General features: G+C 37.0%; 1 protein-coding gene across 3 annotated transcripts in view; it reads right to left on the bottom strand.

The window, feature by feature from the left end:
- The window catches only part of DCAF6 (DDB1 and CUL4 associated factor 6), a 90,584-nt gene that overhangs the window by 28,743 nt on the left and 43,327 nt on the right, over positions 1-18,514 (bottom strand). The window contains exons 10-12 of one of the 3 annotated variants that reach the window (XM_037378070.1): positions 18,222-18,467; positions 12,815-12,982; positions 5,944-6,003 (exon numbers count right to left, since the gene is read on the bottom strand). In XM_037378070.1, coding sequence (XP_037233967.1) covers positions 5,944-6,003; positions 12,815-12,982; positions 18,222-18,467 — 474 coding nt within the window. The remainder of the gene's footprint in view (positions 1-5,943; positions 6,004-12,814; positions 12,983-18,221; positions 18,468-18,514) is intronic. The other 2 variants (XM_037378071.1, XM_037378073.1) reach the window with 2 other exon arrangements.

The raw sequence follows: 18,514 nt of genomic DNA, 5'->3' as shown, positions 1-18,514 counted from the left end.
TTCTCCATATGCGTGGCACAATTACCATTAATGATGAAGTTGGCTTTGGGCAATACTAAAAAGTTAATGGAAAGTACCATCAGATTAAGCCCTATAACAGAGGTGCCGTTAGTATTAGGCACCGCTCAAATGCCGGCCAAGTAGCCTACGTAGTCTTGCTTTTTGTGAATTATGAGCTTTTTATCTCAGGACTATTTGGACAAAATCATGCCCTATTTTCTTTGGTTTACAGAGTACAGAAATTTGACTGTAAGTATACTTGTAGTATTGGCAGCAGCCTGACACAATAAAATCAAAGCTTCAGATCATCTTTGCAGAAACATCAATTAAAACCTAATGTTGGATTCAAGCACATGCCTAAAAACTCCCCCACTAAAAAGGTTATTATTAAAACCCTAATGGCTACAATACTGCCACAAGATACAATTAAGCTACAGGAACTATGAAACAGCATGTAAGAATTTAACCTAACAATCAATGCTCATATTTTTAAACTGCTGATTGGCAGAAGCCCGCTCACAGGATCAGAGCAGTGATCAGCTGCATCGAAGAACTTTCAATATGTATTTCTACATATTCTGAAGAGAAATTAAAAAAAAAAAAAACCACAAAAAAACAACCACACAACAAAACCCCAAAAACTCTGTATGAAAAATTAAAATATTTTTACATGAAAGAATCAACCAATTACAACCATGATCCTAATCCTACATAAGGCACGGGCTTTATTCTATGCAAAAAAACCCTCATAGCCTCTCTAAAATAAAGGTTCCAGTTACACTCTTGTTAGAGTGGAGCAAGCATAAAACTCATTAAAAGCGAGGTTTCTAGTTCCTGAAATAAACTAAGAGAAGAGACAAATGTAAGAAAATATCTTATAGTGGTATACATAGATATTTTGAAAAATTGCATGTTCTTTGTTAACTAACAGGTACTTGTCGATTATTAGCAATCTATTGGCAAGCATCTCTTAGTATAAAAGTCTGTTCAAACTTTGCAGAACCCTTCCTGAGCAAGCACAAATACTGATCATTCCAACATGCTGCACAAGTCATCAGGAGCTGGACATTGAAAAAAGTAAAAAAAATGATGTAGCTGGAGAATTCTTTACCTTCCTTGTAAAGGAATTAAGTTTTACAAATTTCTGGAGACGGGTATCTGTTAAACCACGTTGTATAATAGCTCTTTCTTAAATCTACAGACAAGACGTATCTTTGAACTGGGAACTCAGATCGGTAAAGAAAAACAACTTACTGCCTTGAATAGTCCAAGAGGGCCACTAGACGACGACTGTACATCTAACTTGATGCTGCTATGCAACATTTGCTTCAGCACAAAACTAGTTAATGTTACTGACCAAAGTAACCAAACATTGCTATCCGGTAACAAACCTAACTGAATATTAGGCTTGTGTTATAAAGCTCAGATCATATTAGCATAACAGTGCTTTCCTGTCTGAAAACCTCAACAACAAAGAATTTAACTAAGATGCACAGAGACTGTTCTCTCGGACTATGCCTACTTCGGAAGCGACGTTCGTATTTATTCACGCTCAGGAAGCTGGAAGAATTGCTGTAGGCTTATCCAAAGAGGGAACTAACTAACTGAGAAATTAGTTTTACAAATTTCTGGAGACAGGCATCTGTTAAACCATGTTGTAGAATAGCTCTTTCTTAAATCTACAATACCATGAGCTACAATTTGGATTGGGGCAGTTTCTTTAAACTAGCTTTAGGGCATGAAATCGACACTAATAAGAACAAGAAACTTTTTAAAAAAGACAGAGGAAACAAGAATCTGATAATGAACTGCACAGAATTGCGTAGTTCACTGTTTTATATTAAACTTACACTAATGAAAGCCTCTGTGAAGAAAGCTAGTAAGTTTTGCCCTGGTACATAACTGAACATTCTTTTAGAGAAGCCACATAAAATCCAAAAGTCATGAACTCCTTTCAAGAAGAACAATGTGATTGGCAAAGGCCAAACAAGATCAGAATGAGGCACTGTTCTCTTCCACTAAAACTGGGTTCATCCCATCAGGCCAGATCTACTTCACATTGATTTTTTTTTTAAAAAAAAAAAAAAAAAAAAAAAGGAAGAAGCAGTAAAGTAGTATAGCTTCTGTGATTTAGGGGAGACCTATTGCAAACCATTAATCTGATTGCAAGCTCTAGTAGGGTAGTAATTCTCCACGAGACAGTTGTAGTTTGTCAACACCTTACTAAACTCTATTAGAAATTCCTCAAAATTAAAAAATAACACCCAAACCACTAATCCCTTGGTTTAGAATCTGGGAAGTAAGAGAAAAGCGTAACAGAGGAGAGGAAATCCTTTTGTAAATAAGTGTTTCCCATCTCTGGTTGCCCCTTTATTGGATTCTACAGCCAAACATATTATACTTTCAAGATACTATCCACAACTTACAGTCTTATATTTCATAAGCAACCCTGTCCTAGAGCAAACACTCCCAGGAAATGGTCCATTCTGCAGGTGCCTGCAGGAAGAAGGTACTTTTAAACTACCACCCTTAAAACTGGAGACAAAATTTCATTCCTACCCTTATTTAAAAAACAAAAAAAAACCACAAATGAGAGCAATACCCCTCATACACACTTTTTCCCTTAGAAAATGAGCCTGTGCAAGTGTAACTTCAAAGATCGGGGCTCTTAGCTATGAAGTGGTAAGCGCATAAAGGCAGGTTGCACTGCCTCGTTAAACTTAACATCGTAAGGAACTTCAGGCTGGATTCCCACATCTCCAACGCTGCCCTATTTGCTAGTCTATTGGTAACCCCCCTGAGAAGAGGACAGATGACCTTTCATGAAAAACTTCCAAAATTATTCCTATCCAGCACTAATCACGATCTCCTCACAAGAAAATCAGCTTTGTACATCCTGAAGACAGGGTTATATTCTGGGTGAAAACCAAAGCGTTACTTCCAAAGGGAGAAAAATTGATCCAAAGAGGAGAAAGTAAGTGGTGTATTTTGGAAAACAGGAATTTCACGGGAAGGCTTAACGTATGAAAATTTATCAAAAAAAACCCAGCTGAACTCGGAAGGAAGAGTGAAGATTCCTTTATCTAGTTAGGAATACTGACTGGCTGAACAACATTATGCTGTGCCTTATACTGGCTGGTATCAATGGCATCTAAGGGAAGACCAAAAATGAAGTAATTCTTTGGACCAGCCTAACCTATAGCCCAAGGCATACAATTTCTTTGTCCAGATGATTCCTATACTAATTCAATATAGCACTGCACTTTATAGAAGGAGGCAGTACAGACCACTTCGCGCCTTACAGTAAAGCACAGGTCTGAAATTCTTGAGCTTGTACCTGCAGAGCTCACTATAGATGTGGAAAGCTCTACACACATACCAACACTCAACCAGTTCCTCCGACTGGGAGGCAAAGCTAATTAGCTGGGACACAACACATGCAAATAGTTTCAAGGACTTATAGTAGCATTTAGGAGGAACTAACTCTGCCAGAGCCGACATACCAGTTTGTTCTGAGACAGCTCAAGTGTCTATAACGTGGCACTGAACAATCTGGTACGGACATCGCCCTAAGGGATTACTAAACTCTCGTACTAACTTGCAAATACCTAGAAATACAAATAATCAGTGTTGCTTCTGTGTATGCAGGAAGCAGCACTAACATGGTATGGGATGCATACACACATTTACACTTCAAAGCCAGAGCTAATTCTCTGACTTCAGGTTCCCCCTTTAATCATACCAACCCAGGCAGTACCTTACAGCCGTAACGCTGCCTTTACACTGACACAAATCTAACAGCCGCCCTCCATTATCACAATCACAGTCAAAAAGATAAAAAAATCCAGTGTATATCGCTGTAAGTACAGATGGGAATGACTCATGGCTTCTGCTGGACTGTCAGAATAATGGTATTATAAATGTATATGTTTGTAATAAGTATCAAAAGACCTTTAAACCCAGAAACAGTCTTAAAACATAAATGCCAACAAAAGAGACTGGTCCAACAGAAGACAGCTGATTCACTACCAAATCAGGAAAAGACAGGAATAAGAAAGAAAAAGCATTTCTACATACAAAGAACTGATACGGCTTCCTTCATTAGCTACTCATACTTTTCTGAGATTCCTGTTCAAATACGACGTGAAACTAATGCAGTTTAACTTCAAAAAAATCCAACTAGATCTCAGCAAATTATTCTTTCAGGTTATTGTTTGGACGACAGATTTCCTAATACATCTCCTCCTTCTCCAAATTCCTAGTTTTCCAAACTAGAAGTAACATTCTGCACCTCTTCAGGTGATCCCTCCTATCACAACAGAACAACATTGCCTGAAAACAATCAGAGAACTGGTCTACCAATGAAGTCTGGATAAACATGTATTTTCAGGGGGGTTTGCATATTAAAAAACACGAAGTGCTTTTATGAGATGAAACCTCTTCACATTAGTTCAAGTAATTTCTTAACGCAGGGAAAAATAATTAGAAAAGACTCCCAAGAGTCTATTACAACTATGGGTGTATTACAACTATGCAATTAACAACAGTAATACACAAAGTAGTCTTTAAGGCAACCGATCCTGCCTGAAAGGAATCTGATGCAGATTTGGGAACTGATTTCTGGGACCAAAACTTCTGGGTTTATCTTTGTTGTCAGATGGGCTTAATTTACAGCTTCATGGAACCATTTATCAGTTTTCTCAAATTTCTGCAGTTGTAAGCATTTCAGTAAACAATTAGACTTTCTATGTTAATTCTAGTTTATTCTACTCTCATCAAATAATGCTTTATTCTGGGTTCATAACAAAGACCACGACTTGGCCGCTAATTATAAGCAAGTTTTCCAGCTAAACCTGATTATCGGAGTGATGTAGACTACTGAACCATGAATAATTAGCAAAGGTACACACTGAGGTTTTAAGGCTATTTCACCACCAAATGTAATTCCACAAAATGGATTTATTTTGTCAATATAAAACACAGCTTGTTGGGTTTTGTTTTTTTCCCCCCAATGTTCTGGCATCCTAAAATAAACCATAACCTCAATAGTTGCCAAACAGACTATTGTTCAGAAATGGGATTTCGAAACAGCATTCTAGTTTAGAATGTGAAACAAGATGAAATAGCCAGCTCTTTTGTGGGATTTGAGCTATTAAATCTCTGCAGAGGCTTTGATATGGAAGTAAGCATAATGTAGCGGGTATGGAAATCTATTTTTACATTACCACCTATCACTCATTAATTATTCAGGCATAAATAATCACTACAGATGACATTGGTTCAGCTGGAATAGGGTCACCTATGGCCCACTGCACTGCTCACAATTGGGAGACTGATGAATAAAGGGCATAGAGAAAGCTCACAAGTTTTCTTTCTACCACCAGCCCACAGGGCATCTACAGAGAAACACTAGCAGTTGTTTAGCAGAAAGGGTGTAGGACAAGAGCTTATAGAGGTAAGATGCACCTAAGTGCAACAGGTACTCAAGTTACTCAAACTGTGCAAGTATGAACAAAGCTGCACATCTCTCTTGTACAAGATAAATTAATCTGGCATTATATGATTAAGAGTTATTTCAAACTTGGTATTTGTACTTTGATCCAACAAGAACCATTCAGAAAAAGACTGTTTAAAGTATTAATTTTAATTTGCATTTAAAAAAATATTCTAAATGTCTGTAGAGTACACAAGACAATTACTGTACCTACACTGAATGCATTATTGAATTGAGCATAGGATGGCTTTTGAAAACAATTAACCTTACTCTGTTACTCATATTAGGAAATAAATAATTAATGAGTTTCCAGCAGATCTGCTTACAGAATTCTACTTTATGTAGATGAACAGCATTTTTAGACTGTTTATCATCATGAAAGGCAATTTTAAAAGGAAGCATTGCAATCAGCTATGGCTGAGTATAGGCGCATTCCCTGTCACACGCACCCTGTTGCTCATCAAGTGACATGGATCCAAGCTGTTTGTTAACCACAGAAGAAGGAGAATCTGAAACAAAAACGAGATTTCAACTTAAAACATAAGCAGCAGAGAACTGCACAGAAATGTCACGATCATATGTTAGTTTCAAATAAAAAATAAAAAGCAGCAACATAAGGAAGCTTTGGGTTTGTTTTACGAGCAGCCAGCCGTATTGCATTTTCTAGGCATGACAGAAGCAAAGCCACCTGTTTCAAATCATTCTGTATTTCTTTAGGTCGTCACCGAACAGCCTGAAACTTGCTGACATGTCAATATTAAAAATGCCTGTCCATTACTAGAGATTTTACTACGTTCTTCAAATTTCTAACATGCTGGGGAAAAAAACACTGAAGAGTCACAACTCCTAAAGCCTTTGCTCCAACTACCAAATGACACTAGTATTTCAAACCATGTGCTAAATGTAAATTTCAGAATGTTTATACTTCAACATAAAATACTCAGTGGCATACCAGCATCTTCAATATTTAAATAAAATGTACAAGATGAGACTGTTTACAGGTATAACAGCATATAGACCGGTTTTAAAACATTAAAGCACCAAAATACACCTCACTCATATGACAATTCAATAGTTTTGCATTCCTAGATGTTCTACCTCTGTAGCATGTGATGACTGAGAACATGTCTTCATGAGTTTATCACAGTACCACACCAATCAGTCTTACAAAAATCCTTATCTAATCACAATAAAAATAAAAAAACCCCAGCAGTTAAGTGCTTTTTTTTCCCCACTGGCCACTACCAGTTAATAACTATTATCAGCACTGCATTCATTGTGCAGACAAATGACATATGCAACATTCAGTATCTTCTCTGAGTCTATTTTCCTTGTCACCTCTGAAGACCAGATCTTACTTCGGTATTACCTTAAGATGAGCTGATGTACATAAATTCGTGCAGTATTTCAAAGACATTGCCTAGACCACCGTATCTTGGTTGCATTTGTTAATCTTCTGGTATAAACAAATTCATGCTAAAACGAAAGGATTTAATATCCTGGATTATAAACTGAGTCTTAGTCTGCCAACACCACAGCATGCTAAAGAAATTTCAACATGAACTTAAATGCTGTACAAGGAAAGGAAGGAAATAATATACCTTTCTCCTACAGGAAGCTCACTTCCAGGTTTGGGCCAGAATCACCAACATGACCTATTTTATAGCACAGCCATAAGACCTGCTAAATTGACAAAGCTGATTTAAATATATATCCTCAAATGATACTTCAATCCCAGCTGTTGGTGCAAGAATCACAGTCTGTTCCTTCGTTATACCGATATCTAGCGCAGGGGAGGGGAGGAGGGGTGAAGAACAAAGACCAGGAGAGGTCTTGTTTCGGCAAGCTCTGGTTTGTTTTGGTAGCTGGGCTTATACAGTTTATTTCTTCAACTGGGAAACACAAAATTCGTCCTGTTTTAGGTCTCTACCTTTGTCCAGCCATGCCCATGCCTTGCACCAAACGTACCTAAACCAGACCAGAAAATTTATCATCTAGATTTAGATGGGATGTAGCTCTATAGCATGAGACTTTAAACGTTAATGTATTTCACTTTCCAAAACTGAAACATGCTTTACGTATCCTTTCCAATTTAGAAGTATTTACAGTGGAGTTTTTTCAGTGGAGTAGTAATCCACTTTTTAGAATGTAAATCAGAGCAAAGAGCTGGTGTAAAGTGCACCATGTCATAAGGTGATCTACTTGTATTCCAGCTGACTCCGCACAGGAATTGGCACGCCTCCCTCAAGGGCAGGCTGGCTTTGATCACTGACTGGCAGTTATGCAGCCCATGATTGGGATCAACTTGTATCAGAAGTGCTAAAAGGAGGGGAGGTGTTGGACAGCAAGCTGAGAAGCCTAATGACAGAAGATGGTGATTCTCAGTTGCACTCTGTTCTTACACTGCAATTCTTTCTATAAGCTTATATGTCTTTTTTTAAAAGGCTTATCATGCTGCGAAACATTTTACTTAGCTGGAAAAGCTAACCTCACCAGCTCTTTAATTCAGACCAAGATCAACAGAAGAAATATGACTGAGCTAACATATTTTAATTATAAATGTAAGAAATTACATTTACTACCCTTAGCAGCACTTCTAAATTTTATTAAGACCTCACATTATACACCAGTAAGTAAAACGTAGGTACGTTTTACCATGTGCATCATTCAGTCACAGTAAGTAAAAATGAAAAATTTTCTAGGTGATGCTCCACCCTGATGTAGGCTTAAACCTCCCACATTTCACTATTATTTTGGTGTCTTACAACTTTGTGAATGCATTCCACTTGTAAGATGAGAATTTTTAAACAACATACAGGAAGCATCCTAAATGTTCCAATTAACATGCTTAAGAAAAGAGCTCAATTTGCAGCAATTTTAAACTCACTTTTTTTTTTTCCTCCTTTTTCAAGTCCCCTGAAGGCACGGATCACCAGCACCCCTTGAAGTAGCACTGCAGTCTGGAACCCCACACCACAGGTAGGGAAATAAACATGACATGAAACCAGCCTAGAGAAGTTCAGGTAAATGCCTCTTTTTTTAATATATGGCTTTGTTTTGTAAAAATTCTTAAAAAGTACTTTCATCGTTTCTGATAAAGCTTTTGCAAAAAGTATTACCAAAACTGTGCCAGCCATATAGTTAAAAAAACAAACAAAAATCCAAACTCTTACCTGAGCCTTCACAGGCTGGGTCTACATCCCAATGCAGTTCACCACTGGTTGTAATGTCACCAGTACTTTTTAAACTGGAACACCACTTAAAGAGGGAACTGGAGATTCATAAATTTGGGGAACCTCAAACAGAAAATAGAAGATAATTTTAAAGTCAGTTACATGCTGAAGGATCTTCCTCTAGTTTGGGCAATCAGCACCTGACTTCATCAGAATATCAGCATGCCACCTCTACTGTTTTGGTTAAAAAAAATTTCCTCCTTCTATCACTAACACTAGCTCCAATGTGACAGCCAGGCCTGAAGCAGTGACACTTATTTTTAAAAGTCCCAAACATGGGACACATAGTGGACCTTAATTTGAGAAATGAAATACTTGTTTTCATAACTAGGAATAATTGCTTTGCTCAGTGAATAAGCTCTCAGCTACAAATTTTGGACTTCAAATCAACACATTTCTACATTTGGATGTTTACAAAGAATGCAAAGAATCCAGTCATAAAAACTGCAGGTTTTAAACACTGGTTTCTTTACAGAAACCTTTAACACAGAAACGAAGGTCCCATTTGTTCTACTTTAAAGACAATGATTGTATAGACCTTTGAAACAACTAGTGTTTAAAAAAAAAAAAAAATCAAGTCTGTACGCATCACAGGTTCTGCAATTTGTCAGCATTACATGATAGATCTTTATTCCACAGTAAATTCAGTCTAAATCGCATTAATTTTTCCTCAAAAAAGAAAGGTTCACATTACTTTATATTTTTGAGGGTAAGATTATGCACACTGACTGCTACACTGATCTATAATATTGATTTATTCTTTCTTTTTTGCTTCAAGATCAGCTTGTTCATGCATGTTTCTGCAACTTCTCAAATTGCATTCAAATCACTTAAAGGTTCTCAAAAAGAGGCAGGACATAGGTAATGGCAAAGCGTACATGGCATATCAGCACTGGGATGCCCAGCAATAGCAATAGGTTAAAAGGGTTTACTTTCTTTGTAGTTTGCATATAGCACATATATGCTGTTGTTTAAATACTGCACAGGATCTAAATGTTATAAAGTGGCACAAAAACCTAAGTCAAAACTAGGCTTTGTTGGAGAAAGTATATAATGAAAAATAAAAAAACAAAACCAAAAACCCCACCAACTTACTATAGTTCCCTAATGAAAGTGGCTACCAAAAGAATCTGAATGTTCAATACTTCAGTCAAGACTTGAAGGCAAAATAGACCTGATACATGCAGCATAGACTGCTTCTAAAAGTCTAAAAGCCAAAGTTGCACAATACTTATGAGAGGTATCCACTGAAACAGTCTCTTTGCCATCTGAGCATGAAGTATCTGTTTCCTCAATGTCAAATCAGCCCACCGTGAATCATTACTCTGTCAACTCACTTGCACATGCAACAACCACCATATTTTTCTAAATAGTAATGGTTAACCATTACACATACAGCTTACAAATCCTCCTGTAACTATTACAAGTCCTTAGACTAGGAGACAGAATAACTACCATACAGTCTAATTTTCTATTAAACCTGTAAAAGCTCTCAGGTTTTGACATATTCTACTGGTAATTTCTTACATGGCTGCAGTATTTTTTTCTCTAGCTTGTCTCTACAGCTACAATCGAGCTTCTGTGATTGTAAAGATAAGGACTGAGAATGAAATAGAGGCCAGAAGAAGTGGACTTAGTCTCACACAGAATTCCCCAAAAAATTGCAAGTGTAAATTATACAAGTTTTGCCAGAGTAGGGACTGAGAATTTGCACTCCTGGGCCAGAGGTTATGACGCCATTTCACACAGTGGCAGACACATTTTGGGGTGTAATTTTTGTTTGAAAATTTACAGCTAGTGTGTCCTTGAAAAATGAACATCTGCCTCAAGACAGAGTATCAAAGACAACCCTGCAGAAGAAAAAAAAAAGTTATTGTCCTGTGTGGGAATTTATTATTAAAAAAAAAACCAACAAAACCCTACACCTAAAAACTTCTTTTTCTCCTACCACACTTACAAAATATCAGCTGATGACAGCACCTTGGAGAACAGTTGTCTCTATGGAGAAGCTACAAACCAAAAATCTGCAGCTCCAGTTTTCCAAAGGAATAGATTACAGATACATACCTTCCAAAAATAAGGTTTGGGTGGTCAGAAAAAGGGAACAAAACAAAGTAACTTGCACAAAAAGAAACAAGAATATTTCTATGTCCAGAGTGCAGAAATCTTAAAAAGTAAATAGATAATGCAAAGGTGATCTGGCTTCCACGACAGAAAAGAGTTTCAAACAAGAAATAAGTGTTTCCTTCAAAGCAATTACTTAATAAGCAAAATGGTTAAACTTGCAAATTCATTGTCATCACATGAAGAACGAGGTAAATATTTGATTAATTTCCTCCAAGGTTATGTATGCATTCAGTGGTTCACTAGTGATCCCAAACAAAAGTCAGATCTTTGCATTAGTTCCCTTAAAATTCAAAGCACATGGGAACTCAAAACTCCCAGAGGCAGTGACGGGGGATCCAGACTAACTACAATACAGCTCTGACTCCCAGTTCAAACCAATTACTCAGCTTAAAGCTTCAAATTTGTGTCAGTATGGATCCTACAGTATGCTGGCCCAAAAGCAAATGAGAGGAAATAATTACACTGCATCCTTGAAGCAGCACTAAAAGAGATGGGCAAGGCACCATCAAGGGAAACTCAGACCAACACATACTTCAGGAGTAGTAAAATACCCACAGATATACCTCCAGGTGAAAATTCTACAGGTATGTTTGCAACCAAACTTTTTTCCCCAACTTCAATTCAATCGGAAACAATTTAGTAAAAAAACCTTTTAAATCATTCAGAAAAGAAAATGGAAGATCAGGAACTACTGACTGTAAACGCTAGATATGGTTTTGCCTCTATCAATACATATCTTTGAGATAATAAATTCCTACATTCAGTTTGCTGAAAAAATCAGTAGCTTTCTGGTAGGTGTTGTTTTTTTTTTTCTGGCAGGAAATTTCACCTCCTACAAGAACACTGCTACCATTGTTTTTCTTGTTCTCTTCCTACGGGTAACAGGCACCTATGGCCACCATCCCTAGGATAAGCACACAGCCCTCCAGGATTTACTGGTTTCCAAACATTCTGAAAACTCTCTGTAGAATTTTCTAGTGTCGGACGTTATTCAAAATTCAGCAGCTACATACTGTAACTAGAGCACTGGCCACTGCTACATCAAATCGTTCCATAAGGCTCCAGATAAACAAATAGATTGAACCATAGCAAGTCAAGCTGTGAATGTATGACCTAATCCTTCTAAGTAATTTAGCCACACCTCAATTGTCACAGAATTTACCCATACAAGAAACATCGCTAGACATTACTTCTCAACACAAAATATGCTGATTTTTCACACAAGCATGCAGCTCGCTGACTTTGACATGGTGCCATGACAAAGTTAGCTTCAAGTTCACGCTTTAGGGTTTACCTCTTTATTTATATGCATGCTCCTACCCTGGCTTTCTCAAATACGTCTCTTTTTATTATAAACATCCCCAAGACTTTCTTGTAATAATTTTTAACTTCAATAAGACAAGAGAAAGAGGATGGTGAAATGAAAGTCACTCTATTAAAAAAAAAAGGGAGCATACCTAGGGAATTTGGCTTGTTACAAGTAGTTTCACTATACTTACTGTAAAATCATAGCATTTAAGAGTGCCAAAATTCTATTTTACCAAATTGTTACCCTGATTTAGAACACATGCTACACCAAAGCCAAGTCTTAAATGTTACTATTGGATACAATTAACGCCAAAATGCAGTTTCAAGTGTGTAAGTACCTTACCCTATTCAGGACACGGCAATTTCTTGCTCAACTGCTCTAACAAACACTGCACATACCTGATACCATGCACCTAGGAAGCCTTCTCCATACAGTATCATTTAGCTATATAATCCAAACGTGTTAGATAAATGAAAACTGTCAACATTACTGTTTCCCTAACCCATGTGATGATAAACACCACCACGTGCAAGGTAAGACAAGCAGCAAATGCATTCACTGTCTTATTCTGGAAGAGAAGCAACTCAGCAAACAACAGCAGCACAAACTATAGCTACGTTAGCTGCTTAAAAAACCTTGACAAATGACAACCTGATGTCTGAGGGTCCTGTGAGGAGCCCTTAGAGGAGGACTGATCAGAGGAGGTCGACTGTGGTGCTGAACCCTCAGCTAGCTCTCGCTGTCTCTGTTGTTCTGCCTTCTTAAGCCTCAGTCGCTGTAGACCCCTACGGATTATAGCTAACTCGGGTCCCATTAACTCTGACAAACAGGGAGAAGGGGGAAAAAAAAAACAAACAACATGTAAAAGAAAGAAGCACTGAACATACAATATAAAGAACAGGGGGTAGGGGGACTGACCAAAGACAGAAGCAACAGGTACTAAGTGTAATTACAGTAAAAAAAAAAATAATATGTAAATCATTTACTGACATCCAGAAGTTATAAAAGAAAATGCTTAAATTGTTTTCCTCTTCCTAAACGCACACATACATCCCCTCCCCATCCAACCATTTATCAAAGAATTATTTAATGAAAATAGATAGATCCTGACTGATTCAAAACAAAGCAGACAAATATTTATTTCCATGTTCCTAACATACATAACAAATCAGAATATTCGTGGTGTGAAATTATGCAACTGTGGTCTACAGACAAGTTCTCAAAATGAATGTGTAGCTTCCTGATGTGAAAAAGATAAATTTAGTACAATTTTGATCAAAACAAACCTATGAAAAAAGGAATCTGGGACTATGGAAATATGTGGCAGAACAGCATTCAACCAAAAAATACACTTTAATACGAACTCATTTTTTATCTCAGACATTCCCAGCAGGTGAGGACTCAAAGTCTGAAAATAGTTAAGTGGTCCTACAGAGAAACTGATTTATTTAATCATAAACAATTCTTACTATTATTCTCTTAACAGACTATTCTCTCAGTTCCACCTTTAAAGACTTCACTGTTTTCACCATTTTGCCTTTATTCATTTGTCAGTTACAGTGTTTTGGCATGTACCAGTGCACTGCCTGATTAACAGTATTGTTTGCAAACTACTATAAAACTAAGTGACCAAGTAATTTTTTATTCTTCCCATGCTCTTTGCAGATTTCCACTGCTTACACAAGTGCTGTATAGCAAGCACTTCTCTTTATACGACACAGATAGGTCTTTATTAACAATAGCTGAAGCACAACATTGACCTGAACCACTGTCACCTATAATACAGTAGAGCAGAGAAGCTAATTCAGACTCAAAACGTTCACACCAAATGCTCTAGCTAGTTGTGCTATGAACTGCTAGCCTAGACCTTTCCTGAAAGTATTTATATCAAATGCACTGTGGAGTATTTTGTAGATAGGAGGAAATCTGCAAAGAAAAAAAAAAAATCAATACTATAAAATGTTAAATTACTAGAGAGCATTATATTGGCATATAACCTTTCAGTCAAGCAAAAGCTTTACAAGTATTCTGTAACCTTTATTCACTCAGTGAAGCAACCAAATTTAACATTTTATTTCATAAAAAGAAACAAACCCAAAGACAGAATCCAACCATTCAAAATGAGGGGCAGGGACCAGTTAATATCAAATAGCCATGTCCGCAATCTAATACCACTTCTGGGAAATAATATCCTGCCAGTTTATGGTTGACGAGGTATAACAAGAAAGAAGAAGATGTAATTCCTAAAAGGAATATCACATCAGAGAGATTTGCTATGAATAGTTTTCATGCGCCATGAACATTTATGGAAATTAGAATTCCAAACAGTCTAGAAAATGCTTTTAAGGAAATTTCAGTGATGCCTAAAATTGCAGTTTTCAGTACTTGCTGCTGATTCAGTTCCACTCAATCCAGAGACAGTTACAATTTAAGATGTAGTAAGAACTACAATTCAAAACAAACCGGTAACTACTTGTTAAATGACTATGTTAAATGACAACACCTTTTAACACATTTCAGAACCTCTAAGCAAATGTTTATTTTGCCAGCAAACGGAGTGAGGAATCAGAAATGGAAAGAAAAAACCCAGCTATTGCCACTTTCCCATTCAAAACTTAAAAGCAAAGTTACCTTATATCAAAACACCTATTAAGAGTAAGCTGTCCTAATTAGTCAATTGCCCACCTACTCTCCCTCCCAATGGGATCAGTGGTATCTGGAATATTATTTATGAGGGAAAACCACCATTATGTTTTACAGTTTGTTGTATCTGCTGTTTATTCCTAGCTTAAAAACTACAGCATCCTAAAACTAATGTAAAAAATTAATCAATGGTTCCAGTTTCCACTGAATGGGCCAAGCAGGGCAAGAATAGAAATTTGCTATTTTTTTCCTTAGGGACAAACGTGAAAATCTCCAGCAATTGTTCCATCTCTTTATAAATAAATAAAATAAAATAAATTCAAACATACTGAAAAGAACAGGCTCCTGAGATTTTGCGCTTATCTTAATTACTTGCAAATTACTCAAATGTTCCAATTGCATTCTACTAGAATATACATTCCGATAAAGAGACTTATCCCAACAAGCTGCCAGTACTGAACCATTTTTGTACTGAGTCTATTTTGAACGTGTGCTTTTTAAAACATGAAGATACGAAGTAATTCATTCATATGTAGAAGCTCAAATGCCTACCACATGGCATATTTTCTGGAACATACTAACAATATATTTGAATTATAATACATATGCAAAGGTATTGCTATTTCAAAGACAGGAATACCACCAGTGCCTGTGTTCTGTACAGAAATATGCAGAAATGAAATGATTTATGGAAAGCTGTTTACACACCTGCTCCATTCTGTAGTATGAATTCATGCTCCAATTCGGAAGTCACCAGCCAGAACCATGTTCTTCATTTGCTGGCTCTTTGCTACCATAATCAAACTTTCATCTACCACCACTTCATGCAAAATGACGGCTGAAAGCCTCTTGCTTTCCTTCTTCCACTTTCCAAAATGCTTCTCTAGTCACCCATCTTTTACAACACACCTCTATCTGGTCTTCCTACTAAACACCACTATATTAAAACTACTATTTCTATTAATCACTTTCCCTATCCTGTCACCCAGAAAAACAGCAGGTTTTATTTTCACCTCTAAAAGCAGCTAAAACAAACTCGGGGAACCCTGTCCTTGAAGCAGAGTGCCATGTTTTCATATTTATAGACTAGAGACTGAGTAAATAAAGTCTCATAACCGAGCACTTGTTATGAGTTACGTAAATGTACAAACATTGTAAAATGGAAATTCACATTCAAGTCTACCCATTCATAAACCCACTGCTACTGCCCCGACCTGCTCTCTCTGCACAGGAGCTTCCCCTCTCCCTGGACCTGTGCATGTTACACAAAGACTTGTTTTACAGTCACTTAAGTGTTCCAAAAGCAGTGCAAACTAGACAAGATGCTTACTAAGTGTGTAAACACATAGTACTGTTAAGTTTACTCCCGCAGGACTCCTGTAGACAATTTAAAGATGACACCCAGTCCCACACTAAAACCTGCATAGAGCAGTAAAGAATACTAGATAAAGTTTTGTTTGTTTCTGTGGGTTTGGAAGTTGGGGTAGGGCGTGTGTGACTGACTTAAAAAAAGACTCAGCAGCTCATCAACCATTAGAAAGTATCCAGCCTGTCAACAAATCAACCACCTCCACCCCTTTCAAGACTGAATATATGGAGAGTCTTAAGTCTGAAGTAACACTGGGAAAGAGGAAATGCTTTTAAGTGCTGGACTAAGAAATAACAACTTCAGCTTCATGCTAGCAGAATAAACTTTTACTTAGAAATTCAAGCAAATTCAAAGAAAAAGAGGAAAACATTTATTTCTGGTCAGCACACATTCTTTAAAATGCAGGACAGAAAATGCATCATAATTCCAGAAATGCTCTCTAGTGCATTATCATTATGCAACCCACAAAGTTTCAATGACAGTTTGAAGCAATTATTTTTATTATAAGACATACTCTCCTGGCCAGTGTAAGCTCCAGAATATACCATATACTTAAAAAAAAAAAAAGAAAGATCAAAATGAACCCTTGGTAATGGTATGTGTGTTCTCTGGTGACTATTCCACTGTACCAAAGATCGTGGCAGCTAAAGTGGATTACACTGAATTGGAGTAGACCCCGTAATTTTTTGTATGCGTATTGTGAAAAACTTGAGATTGCAGTAGGCGGACACCAACACTAATATAAAATATAGGTGACTAAAAGCCTCTGCTAGTAAATTTTCTAGCATTCACTTATTCTAGAAATAGTATCAGGACTGTGTGTATTGTCACACTTCTGCTCACTGCTTGTTTCCTCTAAACACCGGACTAGTTGTAAGTTTTGAAAGGGCAAGAATGATATATTTAATGAATTTCAACTTACATCTTTAGCTTCTATGTCTTTCAGATACTAGATACTAATTTCTCACTTCTCCCAAGGATTTTGGCTGCAGCAGCCACAGAACACTGAAAGGCACACTTCTCCCTGGGAAACCCCCATCTCTCCTTTACTTCAGAACATCCAGTTTAAGGCTTGAAGATGCTGTCAGTCATCTTCTCCAATGACAAAGACCTTTATTTTTTTACCACAGAATATGTACAAGACAAAAGGTGAACTGATACAACAGCCACGGGATTTTAAAATCATGATGTCTGAACCCGTAGGCGTTTCAGATCACGTCAGCCTTTTCCACCCCAAATGTGAGGCCTAAAACTCACTTAAAACAGGTAAAAATAAACTCTCATACAAATAATTAAAGACTGTGGCATCTTTTCCTGCATAGAGATGGAAAAGGTCAAGTCAAAGCACAACCTGCTCTTTTACTACCTGAATAAGTTTCTGCCACTGACAGTGCAATATACTTTTTCCTTTCCCCCCCACAATAAGAATGTAAGGCTGTATTCAATACAGATTAGTTTCTTCAAGATATACAAACTTAAAAATCAGTATGTAGTACAATTTATTAATGAATAATGGAGTATCATGGTAGGTGAGCCCTGTCTATCCAAATACTTTTGAGAAGCAAAAAAATCACACTGCTGGCTGAAACACTGAGAATGTAGATTCCTACTGAAGGAGCCATTCTCTACTTCCTCCCATTATAGCAAGCATAGGGTTCTACTACTCATTGCACTGATGCTACTACAGCCAAAACACAGTTGAAGAAGGCATGATGTTACTTATACTCCAAGAAGAGAACAATAAAAGTTTAGGGAAAAAACAAGCAATAATTTATTTCTACTTTAAAAGATTATACTGGTTATCCTCTTTGAGATTTCTTCTTCAGACAAAAATCTACAGTTGATGGTTTTACTCTTTCTTTAAACCACAGTTGCAGACACTTGGTAACTATAAAATACCTAGTCTCATTAAGGATGTGCAAGGAAAAAAAAAAAAAAAAAAAAGAAAAAAAGAGATTGAGATCAGTTAGTCAAAACATCCTAAATCAAGACTGTTTCTTATGAAAACATTTTTCATAAACAATGACAAGATGGATTTCTTCTCACCAGACTGATGGAGCACAGGTTGAGCTGAGGCCCCTAAAGAAGGCCTTTGTTCATTATCAGGAGAGGACAATAATGAAGTTGAAGGGGGACTTCCTGTTGAAGATGATGTTGAAGGAGCTTGGGCTGACATTGTAGAAGAGGAAGATGATGGAAGTTGTTCAGAACCATCTACTTCCATTGCAGTTTCTGATTCTGTACTAGCTGGCACATTATTAGTAGCAGGAGCATCTGCCCGATTAGTCCCACCTTTGATTAAAAATAAAAAACAATTAAAAAAAAAGCAAGAAAAACAA

This window comes from Falco rusticolus, chromosome 2 (assembly GCF_015220075.1).
Source record: "Falco rusticolus isolate bFalRus1 chromosome 2, bFalRus1.pri, whole genome shotgun sequence".
NCBI lineage: Eukaryota > Metazoa > Chordata > Aves > Falconiformes > Falconidae > Falco > Falco rusticolus.
The sequence above is the reverse complement of the archived record's forward strand: the minus strand, read 5'-3'. Positions and strand labels throughout refer to the sequence as shown.